A 24,200-nucleotide genomic window follows, 5' to 3' on the forward strand; every position below is an offset into this window, starting at 1 on the left:
CATGTTTCTATGTTCTTAGTATTCCATGATGAGTTTCCATGGACAGTTTTGTATCACCCCAGTGAGATAGCTATGTTTATGTTTTCTGTTTTATTTTCCATTCAATGATGAGATATGCCATGGACATTATTGTGTATCACTTTGGTCTCATAGGCCCATTGGGTCATAGTAGACTCTCTCTCTCTCTCTCTCTCTCTCTCTCTCTCTCTCTCTCAAGGACAGGAGACAGAGGCAGATGCAGGGCCACCAGACTCACGATGCGCGAGAGACCCAGGAGCCAGACAGCCCACCAGACCACACTGAGACTCACAGGGAGGATCCACAGATTCCAGACCCGACATGGCTGCAGAGACCACTGTTGTGCCCACGAGGATGCACATATGAGATGATTGAGCAAAGACGCATAGAGCACCTACATAGAGGCCAGTACAAGAGACTGGTCTCACGACGTCAGAGGACATTACGGGCATTCAGACAGAGACACCTCGGGGGGGACCCTCCATTGTCGCCTACGGATCGCGGGCTCTCGAGGGACCAGATTATCCACTTGATCTAGGAAGGAGAGGTGGAGGGGCACGACTTCTTCTACTAATATGGTGCACCTGACGAGGGGGCCCAGCCCTCATGAGTACCTATATGGCATGACATGCTTCTCATGATGTACACTTATAGCATGCTGCATACCTTTTTTATTTTCATTTCAGTTTCAGTTCTAGTTTCACACATGTCAGTTTCATTATGCTTTCCGATGAGGCTCCCGAGCGCATCGACTTATGTATTCATGTATGTTCGACATGTGTCTCATGGACCCGTTATGGTCCTTCAAAGACAATAATAAAATTTCATCTCATCTCTCTCTCTCTCTCTCTCTCTCTCTCTCTCTCTCTCTCTCTCTCTCTCTCTCTCTCTCTCTCTAGCAGAGTGTTTGCCTGCAGAGTGGACGATGCACACCATTGTGCCGATTCACAAAACAGGGGATATGCTCGATCCGAGCAACTACAGGACGGTTATGGTTGGCCACGTGCTAGCCAAACTCTATGGTGCAGTGCTGGAGCAGGAGCTTAGCTTATATGCTGAGCGAGCAGGTTTACGCTCATCAGGGCAGGCAGGCTTCAGGAGAGCTTTCTCTACCACTGACCATGTATTCACTTTGAGATGTATGATTGATCAGGCCAGAGTGAGGAAGAGAAAGCTCTATTGCTGCTTTGTAGATTTCCGCAAGGCATTTGACACAGTACCACGAGAGAGGCTCTTTCAACGCCTACAGTCTCTTGGCATACCAGCAGATATGACATGGGGCATCTATGCATTATATGAGCAGGTTTTTGGGCGAGTCAGATGTCCAGGAGGTATGTCCGAGACTATTGCTAGCACCATTGGTGTGAAGCAAGGATGCCCACTTTCCCCCACGCTATTTGGGTTATACATTGATGAGGTGGCTGACTTCATTACACGGGGAGGCGGAGATGGAGTTGATCTAGCAGGTACCTCAGTACATATTATGCTCTATGCTGATGATATTGTATTGGTGTCTGAGTCCCCAGGTGGTCTACAGCAGCATCTACATGCACTCCATGATTTCTGCACACAGAGGGGTCTTACTGTGAACCTTGGGAAAACCAAGGTTATGGTCTTTCATACATCGAGACAGGGCAGGAGTCAGCTGACATTCACTCTCGCAGGATGCCAGGTGGAGGTGGTGACATCATACGTGTACCTAGGGGTTACCTTCTCTGCAGCAGCCACACGCTTTACCATGGGTTCAGCAGCCAGAGCTAGATTGACACGGGGATATGCAGCATTGGCTATGCTAGAGAGACAGTGCCACCAGGCGCATTTTCAGGAGCCCCGGACGAAGGGGTGGCTATTTGACACATTAGTCACACCGGCATTGATGTATGGAGCAGCAGTATGGGCGCCAGGCCTTGCTACTCATTGGTGGACACAGATAGAGAGACCACAGGCCCTCATGATGGCACGCATGATACGCAGCAAACCGTCAGTACCTCATGACATTATCCGAGCAGAGTTTGCTGCGCCTCCTATGATGGTAGAGGCCATATTTCAGACTATATGCCTGCTAGACAGATTCAGAGAGATGCCACAGGACAGATTATCATACAGAGCTTTTCAGGCATCTAGACAGTTGGCTGAGGCAGGAGACAGAGGATCATGGTATGCACAGGTCACACATTGGTTCTCACAGCATGGCCTAGACATGGATCATCTACCACCATTCCAGTATGACAGGGATGCACCACATATCCGTCTCTCTCATAGTGAGAGGAACAGAGTATTGAGACAGGATCTATGGCAGCTCTATACACGAGAGACATGGATATCGCCTACACAGCCTCTTCCACCGAAGATGCTATACTACAGAGATCACTTCATGAGTATCACTGATGATGGATTTATAGAGAGGCCTAGATACATGGAGGGCTTTTTACCACACGGCTCCCGAGTGGCTATTGGTCAGCTCAGCGTTTCATCACACCGATTGGAGATTGAGACTGGCAGAGCAGCACGGATCCCCCGAGAGGAGAGGGTATGCAGATTGTGCAGAGAGGAGGTGGAGAGTGAGGAGCATTATGTATGCAGATGCAGAGCATATACAGCCATCGGAGAGAGATATCCCATTTTATTCAGAGAGCCACATTCCCTACGCCAGATCTTTGAGACAGCAGACCAGCGCATACTGGGGAGATACATTCTAGACATACAGCGCCACAGAGAGACATTATTACAGGCTCAGACAGCTCCAGAGGGGGGGCGACAGACACAGATTACTACATTTTTTCAGAGATCCATACCCCTCCCAGCCCCTACACGGCAGGGAATTACTCTCTAGAGAGCAGAGACACTTAGAGCCCGCAGGAGACAGAGGACACCTGGCTTTCCGACACCACGCCTATACCATAGAGAGATGACAGAGATCAGAGCTCAGTTTCACAGAGAGGGTGCGGAGCGACTGGCTCGCTTCAGAGCACACCCAGGCATGTTCTTCAGGGAGCTGTGGACACCCCCTTCACTGATGTATACCATTTTATACCCCCAGTATGGTACAGGATGGAGCTAGCTAGGTTGCATATCATGATTGTATACTCCATGCATATAGCTTTGCATTCTCCTAGTAATAGAGCTCCATCCCCTGCACACCCAGATTCAGCTTTTTTATTCAGTACTTTTTCATTTTGTTGGGATGACAGAGGATACCCCATACAGGTACTCCGATTTGTCTCATAGGCCGAGTTCGGTCTTTTGGAAGACGTTAATAAAATCTTTCTTTCTTTCTTTTCTTTCTCTCTCTCTCTCTCGGATCCACCGCTCACCGGCGCGAGTGATCTTTCGACGTCTCACATGGAGAAAGAAGAGAGCCTACCTAGCCAGGCTTGAGCAGGAGCTATACCAGCTATTTCTTGGAAGGGACTGTAAGGAGCCCGGGAGGATCTTGTAGGATTATCGCCTTCCAACTCCGATTACTTCACCCAGCACCCGGCACACCTATGCCACCTCTCTCTACCATGTCCCCAAGCAGCCACATCTCCCCCATCCACCCGAACCTCTTCCCCCACACTCTTCCTTCTTTCACCTCAGCATGGTGAGAAATGCTATTGCCATGATGCAGATTGGGAGAGCACAGGATCATGATGGACTCCTCACCGAGCATTTCTCCCATGCTAGGGACACGCTAACCCCTTTACTGGTTCACATGTTTAACAGGGCTTTATGTGAGGGCTTCCCCATCAGCTGGTCATCGAATACTATTGTACCTATCTTGGAAGCTATAGGACTATCATGATTGGTCACACCTTGGCCATGATTTATGGTTCGATTTTGGAGCATGAGCTTAGTAGATGGTCCAAGGAGCACAGAATCAGAGCACCAGGGCAAGCAGGCTTCAGGAGAGGCCACTCCACACTAGATCATATCTTGATCATCAGTAGATTACTGGGGCACTTTTTACTTCAGTTAGTGGAGGTTTTTTCCCCCAGTTTTAGCTTAGTTTCACTTATAATAGTTTATAAGTGATTTGGTCCACCCGGCACACTTTATGGCCGGACCATGTGAACACATCTATTAGGTCACTTCATTATGTGGCTATTGTACTTCACTTTATTACAACTGAATACAAGAGCTAGTCGTGTTACTTCCTCTGTCTCTCACGTTTCTGTTTGAAGTACCTCCAAACCCTAACCCTAACCCTAACTGCTGAGTACCCCTTCACTTGGTATCAGAGCCATCCGTACAGGCCATCGCCATCAGCTGTCCGTACTATCAGAGCTGGTTCGCCTGCAACTGCCCATACTAGCTCGCCATCAGCTGTTCCGTACCCTGCAGCTGTCCGTCCAGTTCGCCGACAGCTACACAGCTCCGTACAGGCTACTGCCATGTTCCGTACACTGCCCCTGCCCTGTACGTGCTGGTCCTCGCCATCAGCTACAGCCACTCCAGCGCAGACAGCAGTACAGTCCTGCGCAGACAGCCGTACAGCTGTCCGTACAGGCGACCTACATCTGCTGTGTACCTGCTCGCCCTGCACAGTACAGTACCAGTCGACTGGAGCTCTGTACATCCGCCATACAGTCGACCAAACCTGCAGTCTGCTCCGTACAGTCATCATACAGTACTGTAGCTGTACAGTCATCCGTACCTGCACAGTACAGCAGTCCAGTACCTGCTGCGCATATCTTAAGCCAACCAATCGACTGTAGTTTCCGTACAGTACCTGCTGCGTGTACCTGCACAATACAATCGACTTGTACCTGCAAAAATTACAGTTGTGGTAAGCTTTACAAGTTTTGAAATTTGGGCATTTTTCTCTCTGAAAATTTTCTGGCAGATACAAGCAGATTTTCTTGCAAAGAAATCTCTACCAGTTTTTTGCAAGGTTTTGGGTGCAGTAATTTTGAGCATTTTTGGGCATTTCGGCACTGTGTAAGCCATTTGTGCTGCTCTACTCAGTCAGTGGTGCATTGTGTTGCACATTCAGAGGATTGAGAGTGCAGGCATATTTGGGTTAGCTGTATTCAGTACAGTACAGTTGCTTTCAGCGTTGTTGCTAGGGTTTTTTGACACACAGGTACAACATTGTGCATTGGCATAATGGCAAATCAACAGCAGAGTGATGTATTAACGTATTTGTCTAAGGAAGACAAGTTGGATGGCATGAACTACTCCTTGTGGAGTTTTATGCTGAGAAATGTGCTCGTGGCAAAAGGTCTTTGGGATTTTGTTAGTGGTGATGAACCACGTCCAGGTCCATTGGCTCCAGAGACTCCTCCCCAAGGGGGTGCTCGTGGACGAGGACAACAGGTACAGGCACCAGGTCAGCCATTGCCTGTTCAAAGAACAAATGCTCAGAAGACATGGGATGCCAGAGATGCACAAGCCTTGTCACTCATTGCATTGTCAGTACAGAGGTCTATTATACCTCATATTCGTTCAGCTGGCTCTTCACGGAATGCATGGGTGACTTTGGAGCAGATGTATGCTGCTCGTAATGAGGCTCGGATCTCGTTTTTGAAAAGAGAGCTGGAAAATCAGAAAATGCATGAAGGAGATGATATGTCTAGCCACTTGAACAAGCTGCAGGATTTGAGAGAGCAACTCATCAATGTGGATGAGATTATTCCTGAGACACAGCTTGTGTCCACCATCTTGAACTCTTTGCCAAGATCTTACTTGGCTTTTCATACCTCTTTGAACCTCAGCATGAGGAATGCTGTTGAACCCCTTAAGTATCAGGAACTTGTTGCTCTCTTGCTACAAGAAGAGCAAATCAGGAAGAACATGAATATAAACAGAAAAGCTGAACAAGCATTTACTACAGGTCAAAAAGGGAAAGGCAAATCTCAGCCAAAGAGTTCAAATCAGAATTCAGGTGATGGTGGTTCATCTCAGGATACCAAGAAAGGTGATGGACAGCCCAAGAAGAAAGGCAAATGCCATTACTGTAAGAAGCCAGGTCACTACATCACAGAGTGTAGAAAGAGGATTGCCAAAGAGAAAGCAAAGGCCCCTCCGGAGACTGCTTCTTTTGTTGAGGACAGGGATTACTGTTTCTACACATGCATCTATGATGCCTCTTGGTCTTCACAGGCACTCAGTATGACAGAGCATGCATCTACTCGGTATTTTGACAGTGGTGCTTCAAAGCATATCACATCTCGCAGGGATTTGTTTTGTCATGTAGGCCCTGCCCCTGTTGGCAAAACTGTTCAGTGTGCCAATAATGCTTCATATCCAGTTCCTAGCATTGGGGAGATTTAGCTCACAGCCATTGATGGCTCTATTCTTCGCCTTATACATGTCTTATATGTACCAGGGATAAAAGAAGAATTTGTTGTCCATTGGACACATACCTAGATGGTATTTGAGGACATTACAGGACAGCCATCTAGAGGGTCCTCTTGCTGGTCGTACTCGTAGGGAGACAAGGACCAATGAGCATGCACACATCATGGATTTGAATATGGTTATGGCAGCCAGTTTACAGGATGATGATGAGCCTGATTCATTTGTGGATGCACGAGACAATGTGCATTGGAATAAAGCCATGCAGGATGAGCTTGAGTCTATTAAAAGGAATCAACCATGGGATTTGGTTGATCTGCCCAAAGGCAAGAAAGCAATTGGTACTAAGTGGGTCTATAAGTTGAAAAGACATGCAGATGGATCCATTGACAGGTACAAAGCCCGTCTAGTTGCAAAGGGCTATGCACAGAAGAAGGGCATTGATTATGACATTTGCTCCTACATCCCGTATGTCGACACTTAGGTGTGTCATTGCATTGGCTGCACATCGTGGTTGGGTTGTTCACCAGTTGTCTCTCACGTTTCTGTTTGAAGTACCTCCAAACCCTAACCCTAACTGTTGAGTACCCCTTCAACTGTCCCACGAGCCAGACCGATGAGGAGACTGCAAGATATGGGAGTGCTAGCAGAGATGCTGTGGGGGATCATTACACTCTATGAGTCAGTCACAGGCAGAGTACGGGCTCCAGGAGGTGACTCAAAGATCATACACAGCACTATTGGGGTGAAGTAGGGCTGCCCCTTGTCTCCTACTCTATTTGGTCTACATTGACGAGATCTCGGATTACATAGATAGACAAGGAGGACCAGGAGCACATTTGGCAGGAGTCCTGATGCCAATCCTCTTGTATGCAGATGATATTGTTCTTATTTTTGAGTTATCAGAGGAGCTGCAAAGGCATTTGGATGCATTATGGGCCTTTTGCAAGAACCGGGACCTCACTGTGAACCATGGAAAGACCAAGGTCATGATCTTTAACACCTCCTCACAGTGGATAAGTAGATCTGCAGTACAGTTTACATACAGTGGAGAGCATGTGGAGTATGTTACCTCATATGTATACCTTGGGATCACTTTTGCTGGACCTCAGTTCTCGATGCGGAAGGCAGCCGACGCTAGATTGATGAGGGGATATGCAACCCTTGGCTCGCTAGAGAGGCAGTGCTCACAGATACAGTTTCAGGAGCCGAGGACAAAACTTTGGCTATTTGATACTCTAGTTACACCTGCACTACTGTATGGTGCCCCATCTGGGGTCCTAGCTTATGCCACACGAGAAGACAGAGGAGAGAGCTGGCTAACACATACAGAGGAGGTATATGATGGGTGGAAGCCAAAGGAGAGGCCCCTAGTGGCGATGATCTCGCGCATGATTAGGAGTAAGCCATCAGTGCCACAGGAGATTGTGCGGGCAGAGATGGGGGCTGCACCGATAGTGACAGAGGCTCTATTCCAGACACTGACATACTGGCACAGGCTATGCGAGCTTCCACTAGATAGATACCCTCAGCTAGCCTTGGAGTCCTCGAGACAGCTAACACTCGAGGGAGATACATAGTGCTCGTATGCACAGGTAGGCACTTGGTTTGGCATGCATGGCATGCACATGAGATTGTGCGGGCAGAGATGGGGGTTGCACCGATAGTGACAGAGGCTCTATTCCAGACAATGACATACTGGCACAGGCTATGCGAGCTTCCACTAGATAGATACCCCGGCTAGCCCTAGAGTCCTCGAGACAGCTGACACTCAAGGGAGATACAGAGTGCTAGTATGCACAGGTAGGCACTTGGTTTTGCATGCACGGTATGCAGATGGAGGCACTCCTCCCCTTCCAGTACAGCATACAGGCCCCATCATTTGCTCTCAGCTGCACAGAGCGGAACAGGGTTATCAGAAAGGACATTGTCAGATTGGATACTTAGAGGACATGGAGTTCACCTAGTCGTCCATTGGGGACAAAGATGGCCTTCTACACAGATCACCTGTTATGCCTGACAGACGATGATTTCATCATCCGTCCATGCTATATAGACACACACCTATCTTTTGGGGTGAGATGTGCGATCGGCCAGATCCACACCTCGTCCCACCAGCTCAGAGTGGAGATTGCCAGATATGGGGCCAAGACGGCCGCACCAGAGGACAGGATATGCCAACTCTGTCACACAAAGCCCGAGACAGAGGATCATTACATATGTCGATGCCCTGTATACTATGAGATTCAGGGGAGATTCCATTGCCTCTTTCGATCTGGGTTCGAACCACTTTCCAGGATCATGGACTTCCCAGATCAATGTTGATGCCTAGGACTTTTTCTTTTAGAGCTCCACACACACGGGGAGTCCTTAGTGAGATCCACATCAGCTGTACTTGCTCGAGGACCAGCACAGAGAGCACTCCGAGGGCCGATCCACCCACCATACCCAGACCACATGCTAGTGCAGGAGCTCGGCTGAGAGGTGTGACACTCGACAGAGCCACTAAGTTATGCATAGCTCGACGCCCCATACCCATAGCCCTCGCCCACGGCCACGGCACCACAGGAGGATCCAAGCCATCATCTCCCATCATTGTAGGACCTTCTCGCGTCAGCTAAGTTTTACCATCTTGAACACCATGTGGGGGGCAGCCAGTCGCTGGGGGGAGGTTGTGGGGTCCATCAAAGGCTCGCCCTGAGAGGGGCCCAAGAAAATCCTCTCATCGTTTTTGGCCCACAATCCAAGGACAAATGCTCATAATGTTTCGCTAATCACTGGCCTCAGGTGCAGAGGGGGGGGGGGGGGGGGGGGGGGTAACATAATAGAGACTTCATAAGATCACACCAACAGCGGCATTGATGCCATAGTTGTCACGGTACGGTACCATACGGGAATACTGGGTACGATATCAAATTTTGGGATACTGTACGATAAAATATGGTTTTTTTTACACTTACAAACTTTGACATTTTCAATTTGGAAGGGTCAAAAAACTGCCAATGGTCAATTCGTACCACATACCAAATCGTACCGTACAAACCATACAGTAGGAATAGGTTCATCCCGGTATGAGAAACAACTAAGATTGACACCACTGTGACTGGCTCAGAAGGGGCAACATGGGAGAAGATTCTCTTTACTCTACAAGGATACGACGCTTGGCTCCTCCCAGAGATCGGCCGGCCCCGTAAGAGCCTTAGTTTCTCTTAGTAAGACCAGCGCAGGCAGCAGCCAAACTGGCCTGCTTGAACCGTTTCTAGGTGGATGAGTGGGTACGCGGCAAGGGAGGCAGAGTGGGATTTCTTGCAAGCACCACTATGTCCGACCATCCTCCGGTTATTCTTCACCTAAATGACCCGTGGTGGCAGGACCACCAACAATCAGTGAGGATTCCTGATTCTCTAGTCCACGACCGGGCGTGCACCCGCATGATGAGATTTGGGGGTCCTTCCCTTTTGCAGAGGAACTGCTGGAACCACCCTAGGTGGGGCACTTAAGGAGATCAACAGTATTCTTCGGACCTTGGTGACAAAGAGTTTAGAGACATTCTAGGAGCACAAGAGAAGCCTCCCTTGAGGCCATTGAGACTCCTAGAGTAGACGAGATTTTACCACACCTACGCCTCCTTCTGGACCCATGCGGGAGGCAGGGTCAGAGGAGATTTGTTCACTTTGAGAGGACCCCACCACCACTGTGATGGAGCTCGGCACCTTGGAGGGCAGAAGGGCACAGTTATTTCCGAGCCCTCCCAGTCCAAGCCATTGCCTCCGATACCTATAAACATCTCCTCTCGTACGACCTGCCGACCCCGTGGCAAAGTCATGCACACGATCAGGTTTGCTAGCCTCGTGATAGCTAGCCTCCAGTGGTCTCTCGTCTCCCAATGATATCAAGCAGGCTCTTCAAGATTCACCCAGCAAGAACTGCCTTGTAGAGGAAGGACTTTCAGTCTTCTTTTTCTTGCACCATTGTGACCTTTTGAAGGACAGCCTGAGGGCTCCCATAGAGGTTAGCCAGGTGCCTTATTCACCTTTATCTACTAAGAGGGTCCAGATCGGATGGAGATTCACCAGAGATTCCCTATCACGCTCCTTGGCACAACCTAAAAAATTCATGTCAAGGCAATCAGCTTGTGCCTCCAGCCTCACCTGCCAGATCTTATCCAAGGGATCCAAGAAGGTTTCATATGAGGCCTTTCAATGGATTCACAGGGGCACCTTGGTTTGCTATCTCCACTACGCGATAGGTGTGTTCGCCTCCAGGACCCCCAACAACCACTCTTGCTATTTGGGGTTGTTTGGGGTGGTTCCCAAACAAAGCGAGGTGCCCATTGTCTGGACCATCCTTGAGGATAGGGGGCTTCATGCAACGTATGAATAAGATCCAAGGGTGTGACTGGAGGGGGGGCCGGTGAACAACAGCGGCTGTTGAAATCGCTCCTCGTAAGAGGGCAGCTGTTGAAAGAGGAAAGGACTAAGGGCCTCCCAAGCACCAAAGGGGTCGGAGGAAAACTTGCTCCCAAAGGAGGGACAAAGCTTGCAAAGAGGAGCCGTTGAGAAGATCTGCCTGATGGTGGGCAGCCAGGATCGTGAGTCATCTTATGTCCGTATTTTGCAGATAGTGGAGTTTGCCCAACAAGGACATATCCTCCTTTTAGGTGAGAAATTTGGTTCCCAATAACTACTGACTATCATAATTTGGCTAAAATATATGGGGCACTTTTGGGGGCTGAGATCAATTCATTGGCAGAGACAAGGCACACAACCATAGGGCAAGCAGGTTTAATCATAACTATTCAATACTTGATCTTATCTATACTGTCAGGGCTATCATTGAGTCAGTGAGAGAGAGCACACAGGCGGCGAGTCAAATGCTGTGTTCTGGACTTCTATATGGCTTTCTTTCAACATTGAGACCACAGCTTTTGAGAGGCCCTCAGGAACTACATTTTCCACTAGGAAGTTGATTACACTATATGCATCTATGACTCGACAGGTACTAGCACCAGGGGATCTAATAGGGCTATCCACTCTGTCCAACTCTATTCAAGGTGTACATTGTTTAGATTTCACAAATCATTGACAGGTGGTGGAGTACAAGATCACGGCTGGACAAGACAGGAATGCCTATTCTTCTATATGAAGATGACATCGACCTCATTTCAGATTCAGCGAAGGGGCTGTAAAGACACCTTGATGACTTCAGTCTTTTTGCGTGATGAGGGATCTTACATAGAATCTTGGTAAAACCAGGATTATGATTTTTAAAACCTCACATCAGGATACAGTCAGATAGTTTTTCTCCTACCAAAGTGATCCAGTTCAGCTGCGCAGGCCTGCTTGCTGCCTTGGACCATCACTTCCAGGTACCTAGTACCACGAGCTGGCTTGTTCATAACTTGATGGGGTCAGGATTTGGGAAATGGGGACAGAGGAGGATCGAAATGCAAGTAATGATGTTCTCATATATCACCAGGCGTAAGTCTTCAGTGCCTACTAGTTAATCCAATGTCCTTAAAACAAATATGAATGTCTGTCCAATTATAAGAACACAGAAATGGAGAATGAGTGGGAGGGAGAGCCCGCCTTTCAGCCTGTGAAAAGTGTGCAGGTCTAAGACACATGTGAAAATAATTTCACACATTTGGAAGACCTCTAGACACCTTGACGTTCAAAATAGTTATGAGCCACATTGCGCCATACGTGAAAGCTCCCAAATGGTAAGCTAGAGGACAAACAAAATATCACGTGGATGCAGGACAAACAGGTCCACTACTGCACTATACCATGTCATCCATTCGAGCTCTGAATAATAAACTACAGAACAAACAATAAACAACGTAAATGCAGGGCAGGCAGCTCTACTACTGTGTCATATATCACAAAAAAGGTAAGAACAGGCAGCACAACAAAGGCAGAGGCGAACTCAAAATTAGGAGGAGCAACCCAACCCCAAATGTCTCTAGGTGAAAATAGAAAACCAAAGAACATAAACTATCCGTAACGAACACACCAAACTATACTTCTCAGGGAAGAATGGAATATTATAATTACTGTATAAATTCAAGATGCAATGTATTTCCTTTCATATTTGTACAGCTAAGTCACTGAAGTCCTAGAAGCAAGTAACAGTTTCAATTTTGAAACAACAATAGTGCAAGAAATTCGTAACAACAACAGTGCAAGAAATTTTTTGTGCAAGAATTTGTATGTTTCTCCTGTGTTCAACTAGAATGTTGCACATAATCCCATTATAAACACCTCGCAGCAGCAATGGATGAACCTACTTCACAAACACCATAAGTAAGAAACCCAGAACCTTAAAGCGACGGTAATACGATTCGTTGTTTCCAAAATGCCGCTTTACAAACATGTCAGTGAGAAAAACAGACAAGCCCTCCAATAGCCATGCTGCATCCACAAAAAGAAATAGAATTTGATCCTCTCTCTCTCTCTCTCTCTCTCTCTCTCTCTCTCTCAAGAAAACATGCATGCCGAGAGTCTTACAGGCCCGGAAAGAGGGCAAGAGAGCATTCTATCGCGATGGCCATGTCATCATCTATGGCAAGGCCACCGATTAGTGCCAAGCGGCCTATGGGACATCGGCTATGGAGGATCCAGATTCACAGATACACATAGCAGTTTGGAACTGCAATGGAGCACTTTGGACACATCCTGGGAGGATGGAGTGTTAAAATTACAGCAATGTGATGAGCTATGGTGGATCAAATGCTAGAATCAACATCATTAACAAAGAGATTAGACGATAATTAAGATGTGATTAGTGAGAAATTAACTGATAGCTTAGTGTAGGCATGGATAATAAAAAACCATCAAATTCTCATCAGGCCAATGCCTCAATTTATAGAGTTTACATCCAAGCATCTAATCCCACTGATTTCTCCTTGATTCACTCCACCTCTTTTGCTTGATTCTCTCCACCTCTCCCATAATATTTCCACACCTCCTAAATCTCCTCATGCTACCCTTTATTCTCTCCCAGTAGATTCGTCTCACCTTTTCACAAGTTCTCTCACATTTACAGATTCTCTTTTACAGCCTCTAGCCAAGGGCTTGTTCCCGCACACACCGTATTCGCTTCTATATTTCAACACCTCCCCTCAAGTGAACTCTCCTAGCACCCCTGGACCCTATACCAAGTTTCCCTCTTACTTGATAGTCCGCGACCAGTGCCTCAAGTCCCTAAACTCATAGTCCTTGACACTCTCTCTCTCTATGTGTCCAAGGCTACTATAACTACCCGTGACCTTGACTAAAGTGCTCACACATACATCTACCACATGGCCTACATCATCGGTGGCTCAGAGGTGGTTTTACTCTGTTGGGGCGCAGGTTACATTGGGTTGTGGAGTTTCTCTCTCATGTGATGAGCTATGGTGGATCAAATGCTAGAAACAACATCATTAACAAAGAGATTAGACGATAATTAAGACGTGATTAGTGAGCAATCAACTGATAGCTTAGTATAAGCATGGATAATCAAAAACCAACAAATTCTCATTAGGCCAATGCCTCAATTTATAGAGTTTACATCCAAGCATCTAATCCCACTGATTTCTCCTTGATTCACTCCACCTCTTTTGCTTGATTCTCTCCACCTCTCCCAGAATATCTCCACACTTCCTAAATCTCCTCATGCTACCCTTTATTCTCTCCCAGTAGATTCTTCTCACCTTTTCACACGTTCTCTCACATTTACAGATTCTCTTTTACAGCCTCTAGCCAAGGGCTTGTTCCCGCACACACCCTATTCACTTGTATATTTCAACATGGAGGAGGTCATGGAGGGACGGGACATCATACTACTTACAGAGACGCACCAGAGCCCAGAGAGGGGGCTACCCAGAGAGGGGGCTCCCCAAAGTAGAGGACTATCAGTGGGAGTTTACATACAGTGGGACCACACGACAGAGCACATCGAGAGGATCTGGAGATATAGCGGTACTCTTCAAGCGAGAGCTACAAGAGCGCCTACAGGTAGTAGCACGTGACCAGGAGGCTAGATACATGTGGATTAGACTGCAGCTCTCAGCAGACGGGGTGTTATACATTGCTCTATGCTACTTCTCTCCTAGAGGATCGAGATATGCCATGACAGCAGAGGATGAGAGTAGAGGCGAGGAGGAGGACACAGGGCCATTGGGAGAGTCACCATATGCAGCCCTTTTAGATGAGATCATACACTACTCCAACCTAGGGGAAGTCCTCCTTATGATAGACTTCAATGCACGGACACAGAGCCGACAATGCGACATTTATGATTTCGAGCACCCCGAGGTGATGCACACACTAGAGGTGGAGGACACGGGAGCCTGTAGGGTGTCAGAGGACATGGGACCAGATAACACCAGATATGGTCATCACTTACTTGAGCTCGGAGCGCGACACCATCTCGTTATTTATAACGGGATGAGACAGTGGCAGGATTCACGAGCACTAACATGCTTTCCACAATCAAGGGGGGGGGGTATAGCACAGTGGACTACATCATGGGGTCCATGGAGACCACACAGGCAGGCAGCAGTGACATCTTTCACCATCCCCCCCTGTCCTATTGGTGCGGATCACACGTACCTCTTACTGTCACTGGCGAGCTCCACACCAACACCCACACAGCCCACATAGGCATCGCATACAACCTTCTACTTCACCCATGACTTGGCAGACATATATGAGCATCATGTATATGACGGGCTATTCCAGATGGATCCCCTGTCACCTCTAGACACACTCACCACCCAGCTGTCATCTCTACTACATACGGCTGCCACCCGCAACTTCCCCCATCATTCACACATTGCACAAACAGATAGATCTGGGAGCATGCCCCAGAATTGGTGGTATGATGATGAGTGCAGAGAGCTATATAGACACCTCCGTGCCCAGAGAGCACTGTGGACCATCACACAGAGACAGGCGAGCCGACAGATGAGGATCCTCACACGCCGTAAGAGGCGTGCATATGAGGAGGCACAGTACTGGGATATATACCACCTTCTCATGAGCAAAGATGCAGCCACTGCATGGCACAAGATGAGAGAGCCTCACCCTCGTACCCTGATTGAGGATCCACACACGACACACATATGCAAAGAGCCTCTACCATATCCCTCAGCAGCCGCCCATACCACAGCCACAGGAATCCCGCCCTACCACCTCTACTTTCTTTACCGCCTCCATGGTAGAGAGACCTATCCGCCGGTTACAGCATGGGAGATCGGCTAACCACACAGGTATACAGAGTGAGCATCTTATTTATGCAGCTAACACACTGGGACCCTTTGTTGCTCACCTCGTTAATAGGGCACTAGTGGAGGGCCTACCAACTAAGTGGACTATGCACACCATCGTGCCTCTCCACAAAGCGGGAGACATGCTCGACCCCAGCAACTACAGGACTATCATGATTGGTCATACATTGGCCAAACTTTATGGCACAGTGCTCGAGGCAGAGTTGAGCTCATATGCAGAGAAGGAGGGACTGCGAGCACCAAGGCAGGCTGGATTCCGACGAGCTTTCTCCACTATTGACCATATATTCACTCTGAGATGTCTGATTGACCAAGCTAGGGCACGGGAGAAGAGATTATACTGCTGCTTTGTGGATTTCCGCAAAGCATTTGACACGGTGCCACGAGAGAGACTCTTCCAGCGCCTACAGTCATTGGGGATCCCATCAGAGATGGTTTGGGGCATCTATGCCTTATATGAGCAGGTCTTCGGGCGCATACGATGCCCCGGGGGGGATATCTGATGTTATTGCTAGCACCATAGGTGTGAAGCAAGGATGCCCACTCTCTCCTACACTATTTGGGCTATACATCAATGAGGTGGCTGACTTCATTGGTCACGGTGGTGGGGACGGGGTAGGGCAGCCTGGGATAGACTCACACGAGGATATGCAGCTGTGGCCATGCTAGAGAGACAATGTCACCAAGCACACTTCCAGGAACCCCGCACGAAGGGGTGGTTGTTTGACACACTAGTCACCCCTGCTTTGATGTATGCTGCAGGCCGCAGCAATATGGGCAACTGGGCTCGCCACCTCCACATGGTCTCAGATAGAGAGGCCTCAGATTCTCATGCTCTCATGGATGATCCGCAGCAAACCCTCTGTCCCACATGACATTGTCCGGACGGACTTTGCTGCACCTCCTATGCTAGTAGAGGCCCTCTTCCAGACGATCTTCTTCATACAAAGGATCAGAGATATGCCATCAGATCAACTCTCACATAGAGCTTTTGAGGTGTCCAGGCAGCTTGCAGAGAGTGGAGATAGGAGATCATGGTATTCACAGATGATACAGTGGCTCACTCAGCATGGTCTTGACATAGATCCTGCCACCTTTCCAGTATGATAGACATGCACCACACATCCAGCTCTCTCACAGTGAGAGGAACAAAGTCCTTCGGCAGGATTTATGGCAGCGATACACTCAAGAGACTTGGATTACACCCACTCAGCCTCTACCGCCGAAGATGCTATACTACAGAGATCAGTTTATGCGTATCTCAACGGATGGATGTCATCACACCAGCTTGAGATTGAGGCAGGTAGGGCAGCACGGATCCCTAGAGAGCAGAGAGGATATGCAGACTATGCCACGAGGAGGTTGAGAGTGAGGAACATTATCTATGCAGATGCACAGCATATAGTGTCATTAGAGAGAGATACACCACCATCTTCAGTGGACATCCCTCACTCCGCCAGATCATGGAGTCCGTAGACCAGCACAAATTTGGCCAGTTCTTGCAAGAGACACAGCGCCACAAAGAGACGTTGCTATGGACTCATACCACAGGGAGAGGTGGGCGACAGCTCCAGCTCAGTGATTTCTTCCACAGATCTATCCTAGTGCCTACCTTGACACAGGAGGGGGTTACACCAGCGCACTGCGGACCTCCGAGCCAGACGGAGACCGAGAGCACCAGGCTACCAGACTCCTAGACCACATCAGAGGGAGATCACAGAGATACGGGCTCGACATCAGCACCATAGCAAGGAGCGGCTAGCTCACTTACACTCACACCCAGAGATCATGCTCCGAGGTATTTTTGCCTCGCCATCGCCTATGTATCACATATTACACCCCCATTATGGTACTGGTTGGAGTTAGACAGATCTGCATTGCATTCTTGTATACCCTGCGCATATAGGTTGCATACTGAGCCTCTAGCAGTAGTGCTCCATCCATCACACCCCCCCACTAGCTCAGTACTTTCATAGTTTACTTCATGTTCATTTTGTCCTTTTTTTTTTCTAGACATTGAAAGTTGTACATTGATTTGTCTAATAGGTCGAGTTCGGCCTCTAGTGGACGTTAATACAGCTTTCTCTCTCTCTCTCTCTCTCAGACTACCCCCACGGTTGATATCCTTGATGGTCCCCTCCTCCTATCGGGGGGTTAGCTCCATAGGCCGTATGATCCCATTTTGTATCATATGGCTCGGATTTAACATTCCCATTTTGTATCATATGGCTCGGATTTAACATTCCCAACTCATAGCTCTCGTCTTTATTTTCTTTTGTACCATAACGAGATTACATGGACACTATTGTATTACTTTTCCTCTCATAGACCCATTGCGTCTTTTTAAGACATTTAATATTACTCTCTTTTCCAGTATTTTCTACTCAGTATCATCTCGGAGTCTTATAGTTCTGTTCTTATAACTGTAGGACAATCAGTTTATTGTACTTTTTAGTCTCATTTAGTTGTTCTCTTTGATGAGATGTACTCTCAGTTTTGGTCTCATAGGCCACTATGGCCTCTTAGAGACGTTAATATAACATTTCATTTCATTTCTCTCTCTCTTTGCTGCAGATCATATGGGAGAACACCATGACATGGGGCCTCTCAACTCGCTGCCAATCCTCATCAGATAAATCTGGCCCCTAGAAGGCTGCTCCATACATCAAGGCTCGTGTGACGAGGGTGTCAAAAAGCCAACCCTTCGTTCTGGGCTCCTGGAAATGTGCCTGGAAGCACTACCGCTCATACAGACACACGTCACACACACTGTGTATCATGTTTGGCCAGCTCAAGGTATCCTCCCTCCGCCTCAAGGTAGAGACCAGCCGTGTCCAGGATATCTCGTGAGATGAGAGGAGATGTAGTGTATGTACCACTGGAGAGGTAGAAACGAGGCAAAACATATGTTTAGCTGCTATGAGATACGGGGGAGATTCGATTTGGCCCACTCGCACAGGTGATACAGTGGGATCAGAAATGCATGGGCATGTACTTGAAGGAGCTGAAATGGCACATGGATGTAGTTTCGAAGTAGCACGCTGGGACCATTGGGGTGAACTAGGGATCCCCCTATCCCCCACACTCTTTGGTATCTATATTGATGAGATCTCAGCCTTTATTGACCAGGCAGGTGGGAGAGGTGAATCTTTGGCAGGCATTCTCATTGCTTTACTCCTCTATGCTGATGACATAGTGCATATCCAAGATTCTCAGGCCGGACTACAGCATCATATGGATGCACTGCAGGATTTTTGTACACAGCGGGGGCTCTCAGTTAACCTTGGGAAAACCAAGGAGATGGTCTTTCACACTTCCCGTGAAGTGATGAAGGATACAGTGATCACATACAGAAGCAGTAGAGTAGAGGTAGCTAGTTCTTATGTCTACCTTGGGGTTGCCTTCACCAATACGGGGGGACATTTCTCCATGCGGCAGGCCTCCCACGATAGATTGACCAGAGGATATGCAGCACTAGCCCTCTTGGAGCACCAGTGCCATCAGTCTGCGGCTCTTTGACACCTTGGTCACTCTAGCGATGATGTATGCAGTCCCCTTTTGGGCACTGGGATTATCCTCGGCAGACTGGCAGAGGATTGTGCGGCCACTGATCCTCATGCTTTCACGGATGATTCTCAGCAAATCATCTGTCCCACATCATATTATTCGAGCGGAGTTTTCTGCATCCTCCATGGTTATAGAGGCACTCTTCCAGACAGTTACCTATATCCAGAGAATGAGAGAGATGGACCCCACACGACTCCCTCGCCTAGCCCTGGAGTCTTCACAGGCAATTGATTGCTGCGAGAGGCACACACTCATCTTGGTATGGCTCTGTTATCACATGGTTTCCGGCATATGGGCTTCAGATTGACCAGCTCCCTCCTTACCAGTATGACCTACAGTCACCATACCTCAGGCTTTCCCATGTGGCCTTAGGCTCACTGAGGATGGGTTCATACAGAGACCAGGCTACATGCATTGCTTTATGTCTCATGCCATTAGTCAGCTCTGAGTTTCATCCCATACCCTAGAGATCGAGGCCGGCAGAGCAATGAGGATACCCAAGGAGGACAGCATTTGCAGATTATGCAACACAGAGGTGGAGTCCGAGGAGCATTATATATGCTGATACTCAGTCTACTATGAGATCAGAGGGAGGTACCATTGCCTTTCCAGAGAGGGGTTCAGTCCTATTAGCCATATCATGGATTATCCACACCAGAGATGCATGGGCTTGTTCTTGTTGGAGCTACGACAACACACACAGAGCCTCCTCAAAGCACAGACCTCACGACCTAGTTGAGCCCAGCTCAAGATCACCAACGTCTTCCAGCCCCAGCATGTTGTGCCTACTCCACCAGCAGATCTGGTACTTCATCAAACCAAGACAGTATCCAGGAGCATAGGGGTCACTCTACCGCGAGCCACAGTGCTACGAGCTGCGAGACGACCTTGGCCCCTTGGACCACAACCACCACCAGTCCATCCCCGATCGATGTGATCCTTACATGTCACGGACGCACAATGAAGGTCTCTTCTTCTCAGCCTCTCTTCACTATTTCAGATCTTGTGGCCACCCTCTCCTACCCAATGATGGATCTCCTCCATGGACCCCTCCCCTCCATAGATTCGGGATAGAGCGCTTTATGATCATTCTTGTATACTTTATAGCATGCTCCCCCATTTGTTCTGTGCATTTACCTAGCACTTTTCAATTACTAGGTTTATAGTTTCCAGTTTTCCATGATGATGATATTCCATGGATACTTGTAATCATCTTTTGTCTCATAGGTCCATCGGGCCTTTTGTAAGACGTAAATCTCTCTCTCTCTCTCTCTCTCTCACCGTAGTCCTAGCCCTCATAAAGCGGTAAAGTTTCCCCATCAATTTCTAGCAGCCGAGATGAAGGGTTGGATTTTTGACAGCCTAATCACCCCGGCATTAATGGATGGAGCACCCTAAGCTCTACCGCCGCGAGGATCCATTGGAACATGATCATTTGAAGGCCAAGAAAGCTGAATCTTATATGGATACTCTTGTTGTGCATAAAGAAGAGCCTGCATAGGAGTGAGTTTATCCCTTAAGGCTACCGACTCTTCTTCTTGTCCCACATGTTCCTGTTCCCTAATGTACACCACATCAGTTTGCTCATCCTGTATAGCATTGGAGGCATGCATTTCATTGTCCCCACCTCTTGTGTAAGCATCTCCAACATTCATTGTATGGCTGTCCATAGTGTTCTAAGTGTAGAGATAGCTAGTGTTCGCGTGCTCGTCTTTCACGATAGAAGTGAAAGAGAACCATATGCTCTAATACCAATGTGACAAGGATGAACACAATGCTAAATCAATACACTTAAATACACCAAGGTTTAGTAACCAGATTTCCATACCAATGCATATGAAAACAATATTGCAAACAATGTAGTTGTCGGTGTAGACTTGCAACTCACACTACCCTATCAAGTGCCCATGTTCCCTACCATCTGCTCTCTATTGTTCCACCAACACATGGTAGCAACAATTTGCAAGAGAGCACGTAGGACAAGAGAACACTACACAAGGTATGTAAACATGGAGTCCGGTTCCTCCCTCCTACTACTTGCTTCCATATTATAGCATCAAAGCTTACCAAATTGCAAGTAGAGTTGATAACAGTGGAAGTCTTCGCGATGGAAGCGTTTGGTGTGTTGAAATCTTCGATTTGTCACGATCCTTCGCAAGACAAAAGTCTTCAAGAGGACGAAGGGAACCCTGGGAAAGCTTCCCCTTTGGTTCAACTTGAGAAAGGAGGACTGAAATTACGGTTTTCAACAAAAAGACCAGAAATTACAGCAAAAATAAGAGTTATTTTGCTGAATTTCAGTCATTCGGAGTGTGTGGAAGAATGTACACCACCTGGAAACACACTAGCAAGCTTAGATATGGAGTTGGGAAGAAGAAAGTGCAGAAAATACAGCCAAAGAGGCCTCATGAAGGGGGCGCCTACTTCTAGGGAGAGAGGGAAGAGAGAGAGAGAGAGAGTGAGTTGTCCACTCTAGGTATCAGGTAGAGAGGACAAGTGGCTTGTGGTGCAAGCTACAGCGGACACGTGCCTGGTTGCTCCCTTTGTACAAAGGCGATAAGGTCTGGGCGATGGGCATTGGGTTTTGTCCACCTTGAGACATCAGTGTGTACAAACACAAGGCTGGTCATAACTTATAAGTGAGTTTTTGTCGCCCAAAACTTAATGAAGTGTGTACACACTCACTTATAAATTAGTGCTAATTCCTAAAGCTAGGTTTATGACCAATATTCACCACTTGTCACATGCCACAACCATGTCAGCAGACAGTTATACACACGGTTCACGGACGGGCGTCCCCTTACCCGGAACTACACATTGGTCAAACAAGCATGAAAACAACACGCAATTTCAATTGCAAGCAAGCACATAAAGATGCTATGCAATGCAGCATTGGTATGGACAATCCCCATTCATAAAACTATACCAAAATAGACGTGCTCTAGAGAAGTACACGAGGTACCAGACCCAATGGAACACCAATCCTCCAAGCATTTCCGGGCATGTACACACTAGCACAAGTCCCAGCGGAAAGCCAAGTCCACAGTATCACATGAGTGGCATCAATCCCCGGCATATGCAACTACGATGGACGTCAGTCCAATGTACATACATAATCAAAAAACACATGTGGACAATTTGGGTGGCGAAATGGTGACATCTGGCCTCATTCCTTCCTTGATACATGGTTTTAAGTACATCCCAAGCTCGCCGTGAGGTCTTGCAAGACCAGATATGCGGTATGATTGATCACTTTACCGACAAAGCAATCAAAGCCATTGCTTGGGCATCGCAAGTATCCCATCTCTTCTGCTCCTAAGAGGGAGGAGTAGGTACTACAACTTGTTGAGTACCACAACTAGGCGTGTTAGGTGCTATGTCAACAACAGCGCATAAATCTTCACTTGACACATAATCCCATAATCCTTTGTCCACAAGAAGATTCCGGACCTTGAAACTCCAGAGGGAGTAATAACTGCCATCCAATTTGTCCTGTTGGAACAAAACCCCGAATATATCGGTCGTATTTCCAGCCATTTGCTGAAATCTTTTTACCGAGAGATATGCAAACCTGTGCAACCCAATATGCTATAAAAAGCACCTGCAGGCAAAATCCCAAACGCACCGGAGTGCAATGCCAAGCAACCAAAAAGTCCTTTGCAAATGTTTTGCTGGAGTACCAAGGCTGCAAATAATTGCAATGCTGAAAATTCCCAAATTTCTGAGCACCAATGGGCTGATTATGTGTCAATTGCACATAATTCACAAAAGCCCATGGCAGACTAGAGAGATCAGAGCTTTCCTTGGAGGACTTCAGACGCTGCACCTTGCAGAGGGTGAGGGTGATTCGTTTTCGGGCACAGGAATGGCACATAGATCCAGCACCGGACAAGGTGGCTAGGGAGAGACTATGGCGGCTATGGATTTGGGAGTGCCGACCTCTCATGCGTTTGCAGTGGGACGCGGGAGAGTGGGCTTGGCATGATCCGCGGATTGGGAGGAGACTCAAGATGCCCCCTTGTTTGCATATACAGCACGGCTAGGCCACACGCTCGCTATAGATGGGCAGCAACAGCACATTGGCAGTCTCACAACCTATCACAGCGCTTCCTTTCAGATTTCTGGAGGAGGCTTTGAGACAGCTTTCGGCCTAGAAAGATCATCTCTACCAACATCTAACATATGTAGACCCCAATCTCCCACTAGCTGACCTCACCTCTCAGCTCCACCTATAACTATTTGGCCTTCCTAGCACTATTCACATGATGGAACCCTTGACAAGACACTGGACTGGTGGAAGAAGGCATGCAGACACAGACCATAAGGTTTGCACATGGAAAAGCACCAGTTTTGGTCAAAAAGCAAAGAAAAGCAAAAAGCCAAACTAAGTTGACTATGAGCCAGGAGCATCACTGGCAAGAGGGGATTAAGCAGGACCAAAAAGCAAAAGCTGTTTTTTCAAAAAGCAACTCTAGAGCCAAAAAGCAAGGTCCTAAAGCTGGAAAAGTAAAGCACAAAAGAACTTTGGAAAAGCTAGCCATATTTGATAGTATTTTATTGTAAAAGGTAAAAAGTAAAACAAAAGCATGGATAGCTTTTGGGCAAAAAGCAGGACCCCCCCTCAAGTATAAAACAAGCATGAACCTCTCTTGATCTTCATCATCATTGAAGCATGGTATTTGCATGATCTCCTCGTTGCTTCAAAACGCCACGAACTACCTGCGCCATGCCATCATCTGCCAGTCGTATCCCTATACGGATCCATACAATTCGTATGGCCTATACGGCACTGCTGTCGGCACTGACTGGATTGTCTAGACCTGTTGCCGCTAATCTACACCGACTGCCTACTATCTACCCCTGCTGATTTGCATCATACAACTGCTGCCCCTGCTGCTCTGTGCCGACTGTCGTGGGACTGTCATGGTCCATACACCCCTGTACGGCCTTTTGGAGCAACTCCGGTTTGGGCAACGAATCTACAGCTGATCATTGTATACTTCATCATCTACACTAATCACTCGTGTACTTCATTTACAAGCTTGGGGTACAACCCAGTGTA

The 24,200-nt window shown here is 47.7% G+C and overlaps 1 protein-coding gene across 1 annotated transcript in view; it reads right to left on the reverse strand.

The window, feature by feature from the left end:
- Window positions 1-24,200, reverse strand: part of TAF2 (TBP-associated factor 2) — a 172,530-nt gene that overhangs the window by 83,792 nt on the left and 64,538 nt on the right. Inside the window, exon 8 of the mRNA XM_086803702.1 lies at window positions 12,619-12,710. Within this exon, the coding sequence (XP_086659828.1) occupies window positions 12,619-12,710 (92 nt within the window). The remainder of the gene's footprint in view (window positions 1-12,618; window positions 12,711-24,200) is intronic.

This window comes from Cibotium barometz, chromosome 1, assembly GCF_041138505.1.
Source record: "Cibotium barometz isolate CiBa-2024 chromosome 1, ASM4113850v1, whole genome shotgun sequence".
Lineage (NCBI taxonomy): Eukaryota > Viridiplantae > Streptophyta > Polypodiopsida > Cyatheales > Cibotiaceae > Cibotium > Cibotium barometz.